This window comes from Cebus imitator, unplaced genomic scaffold, assembly GCF_001604975.1.
Source record: "Cebus imitator isolate Cc_AM_T3 unplaced genomic scaffold, Cebus_imitator-1.0 Scaffold66, whole genome shotgun sequence".
Classification (NCBI taxonomy): domain Eukaryota; kingdom Metazoa; phylum Chordata; class Mammalia; order Primates; family Cebidae; genus Cebus; species Cebus imitator.
The window spans coordinates 6316996-6321055 of record NW_016107381.1 but is presented as its reverse complement, the minus strand read 5'-3'; the positions used below and the strand labels follow the sequence as shown (position 1 = coordinate 6321055).

Below are 4060 nucleotides of genomic sequence, written 5' to 3'. Positions count from 1 at the left end.
TCCTTGAATTTTTCTATATTCCAGCTCCCATTTCTTCAAAAAGTGGAAAGAAAAATTTTTTTTTGTTTTTTCCCTGAGAACTCTTGGAAGAAATAGTGCAAATAAAGTTGAGGCTCTTCTCAGTAGAACTTGTTCTACAAATTGAATAGCTTCAAAAAGTCAGCAATATCTGGCACATGTAATATGTTCTTAGGATATTCTTTCTGGGCAGGTTAAGTCTATGATTAGGTGATTTCGGATTTTTTCTTTGTGAAAACAGCTGCTCCTCATTTAGAATGAGAACACTATACTTTGATTTTATGTGACTGGAGAAAATGTTAGCAGTAAGAGCTCCATTCTTTCTTTTTTTTCAGTTCTTTTTTTCTTCTACAGAATTTCAGCTTACCTCTTCTCCCTTCATTGTATTATCGGTATTACCAGATTTTAAAATGTTCCCTGCTTTACAAGATTATGTTTAGAGTCTGGGGAGGGATAACCGAAATCATTTTGTGTTGTCTGTCTTGTCTTTCTTTTTCCTTGTGACCGCTGGTAATTAGGAAGAAAAGACCAGGTGGCCTCTCGTTAGAAGAGGAAGAGGAGGATGCCAATTCAGAATCTGAGGGAAGCAGTAGTGAGGAGGAAGATGAAGCTGCAGAGCAGGAAAAAGGCGTTGGATCAGAGGATGCAAGGAAAAAGAAGGCGGATGAACTCTGGGCCAGCTTCCTCAATGATGTGGGACCAAAATCAAAAGTGTCCCCAAGTACACAAGTTAAGGTAAGTTGAGAGATTAATGAGATGAATGCCTCTCCGGAAATACCCTGCATTACTGAGATTGAAGCCTACAGAAATCAACCAGATGCCTTTTGCTAACTATTATACTAAGTGAAAAACAAAGCATTTCCTATGGTAGAAGAATAAGCTTCTCTAATCAAATGAATTTCTAATAGGCCTTTAACTGGTTAGAGATGAAACATTTAAGAGTGGCTATGGGTTGGGCACGGTGGCAAAAACCTGCAGTCCCAGCACTTTGTTAGGCTGAGGCGGGTGGCTCACTTGAGGTCAGGAGTTTGAGACCAGCCTTGCCAACTTGACAAAACCCTGTCTCTACTAAAAATACAAAAATTAGCTGGGTGTGGTGGCGGGTGCCTTTAATCCCAGCTACTTGGGACTCTGAGGCAAGGGGGATCACTTGAACCTGGGCAGTGGGGAGGGTGCAGTGAGCCAAGATTCTGCCACTGCACTCCAGCCTGGGTGACAGAGTGAGACGATGTCTCCCAAAAAATAGAATAGCTATAAACACTATGGTTCATCCTTTGGTAAAACTGATTACATTTCTTGTTTTTTTTCATAGAAAGGAGAGGAGACTGAAGAGACAAGTTCAAATAAATTGTTGGTGAAAGCGGAAGAGCTAGAGAAACCTAAAGAAACAGAAAAAGTTAAAATCACCAAGGTGTTTGATTTTGCTGGTGAAGAAGTAAGGTAAGAGAAACTTCACAAACTTTGAAACTAGTGTTTTTAAAAAAGAGCATCTCTCACTGGCGTTAGCCATCTGTCCTCATTCCAATCCATCATAATATTTTTTTTTTTTTTTTTTTTTTTTTTTGAGATGGAGTTTCGCTCTTGTTACCCAGGCTGGAGTGCAATGGCGCGATCTCGGCTCACCGCAACCTCCGTCTCCTGGGTTCAGGCAATTCTCCTGCCTCAGCCTCCTGAGTAGCTGGGATTACAGGCACGCGCCACCATGCCCAGCTAATTTTTTGTAGTTTTAGTAGAGACGGGGTTTCACCATGTTGACCAGGATGGTCTCGATCTCTTGACCTCGTGATCCACCCGCCTCGGCCTCCCACAGTGCTGGGATTACAGGCTTGAGCCACCGCGCCCGGCCTCCATCATAATATTTTGGGAGAGTTATATTTGAACTCAAGGAAAACTGGCTGTATAATTATCAGGGAGCATGAGAAAGGTCCTTTCACATATAGCAATGGAGTTTTTGAGCTTTATGAAGTGGTCAGCTGAACAGAAGCAAGGAAATACAAACTTAAGTGTTTAACTTATGTAAACATGGCTCTGCCATGTTTTGTGACTTTTGGTAAGTTGTGTCTCCCTTTTTTACTCTTCTTGACTGAAATATGAGCCCCAGTGAAGTCTCTAAAATGAGATAAGGATTGAAAATACAAGGAGAGAAATTTGGTTTCAATATTATTTTCTTACCTTAATAATATTTTTCTGATTGATTAATAAGGTTTATTTACCATAGGTTGAATAGAGGCTTAATTCCATGACCATTTTAGCCTCCTGGCTGTTAGGTAAGAGCCACATGCCTGTAATTTCCCCTCCCCCATTTATTTTGTTTTTATTATGTGAAAACAGCCGATTTGTAATTTAGAGCTAAATGAGAACAGATGAACGCCAATCAATAATTTCATAGGGGGTCACATTGATTTTCATTGACAGTAATTAATTATACCTGTAGGGTCTCTGAAAATACAATTTTCCCTAAAATTGTTATTCTTAAAAATAATGTTTTCAAGAATTATTTTATCTAGTGAAGATACATTTAGGAAAAATAAAATTGGCATTATCACTGTTTTGTTTTGTTTTTGTTTTTTTCTTTTTTGAGAAATGGTCTTGCTGTTGCCTGGGCTGGTCTTGAACACCTGGGCTCAAGCTATCCTCCATCCTCAGCCTCCTACGTAACTGGAACTACAGGGATGTACTACTCTGCCTGGCCATCATCACTTTTCTTTTCTTTTTTCTTTTTTTTTTTAATCATTCGGTTCCAATGCACATCTTTACTTTTATAAGTGGTATGGAATGAAACTTTTTGTTATTAAAAATTTCTCCCTAGCTTTATCTTCTGAATAATGTCACACTTAAAGAAATGTTGCAAAAATAGTTTACAACAAACACCCACAAACCTATCATCCAGATCTGTCACTGGTTAATGTAATGCCACTCTCTCACCATCTATATCTGGGTTTTTCTTTTGTTTTGGCTGAACTATTTGAGAATTATTTGTAGACATTGTGACACATCAGCCTTTAATACTTTAGCACATGTCTCCTAAGACCAAGGGCATTCTGCTTTGTAACACAATATAACTCTCATATTCAGTAAAGTTAACATTAGAGCAGATTACTATCTGTAGTGAAAGACCCTGACTTAAAATTTTCAATCTATTGCAGACCAGTACTTTTCTAAAAGGACAATAAAAAGGAGTTACTAGAAAGACAAATTGAAAAGATAACTAAATTTTTACTAAGATTCAACAGATACCCTGCCGCCTCTCTGCTTGGCTGCAGGGCTTAAGTTGTAGCACCAGAGCACCGCGAGTGCGTAACTGGAGTCGCCTGCCCCCTCCAAGGGTGGGCCTTTTAACCTCTTTTGGCAGGGGTGGGAGGAAGAAGATTTAATAGACATAACATTACATTTCCGTGCATGTGGTTATAATGAGTCAAAGACAGGAAAACAGAAAGAATTATGTAACTATAAAGGCTGTTCATTGAAAGTGTTAATATACAGGGAATCCCTGTTATCTTTTATCCTGCTACCTTTATCCTTTTAAAACAAAATACTGGCCTGGTGCAGTGGTTCATGCCTGTAATCCCAGCACTTTGGGAAGCCAAGGCAGGCAGATCATTTGAGGTCAGGAGTTCAAGACCAGCCTGGCCAACATGGTGAAACCCCATCTCTACTAAAAATACAAAAATTAGCCAGGTACGGTGGTGCACATCTGTAATCCCAGCCACTCAGGAGGCTAAGGGAGGAGAATCCATCGAACCCAGGAGGCAGAGGTTGCAGTGAGCTGAGATCACCTGGCGGACAGAGCGAGACTGTCTCGAAACAAATGAACAAACAAAAGCTGAGTAAATTATTAAATGTCAGACACACACTTCGAATAAACACTGTTTATATATGTATACTTATATATGTTTATACTTATATGTTTATATATACTTATATACTTATGTTTATACACTTACATATGTGTATATATATACTAATATATCTCTATACATATGTACTTATATATGTTTACACTTATATATGTGTATCTACTTATACATACACATATTTATAT

General features: G+C 38.7%; 1 protein-coding gene across 1 annotated transcript in view; it reads left to right on the top strand.

Moving 5' to 3' along the window:
- The window catches only part of CFDP1 (craniofacial development protein 1), a 136598-nt gene that overhangs the window by 17118 nt on the left and 115420 nt on the right, over positions 1 to 4060 (top strand). Inside the window, exons 3-4 of the mRNA XM_017530578.1 lie at positions 537 to 753; positions 1331 to 1458. Of these exons, the coding sequence (XP_017386067.1) occupies positions 537 to 753; positions 1331 to 1458 (345 nt within the window). The remainder of the gene's footprint in view (positions 1 to 536; positions 754 to 1330; positions 1459 to 4060) is intronic.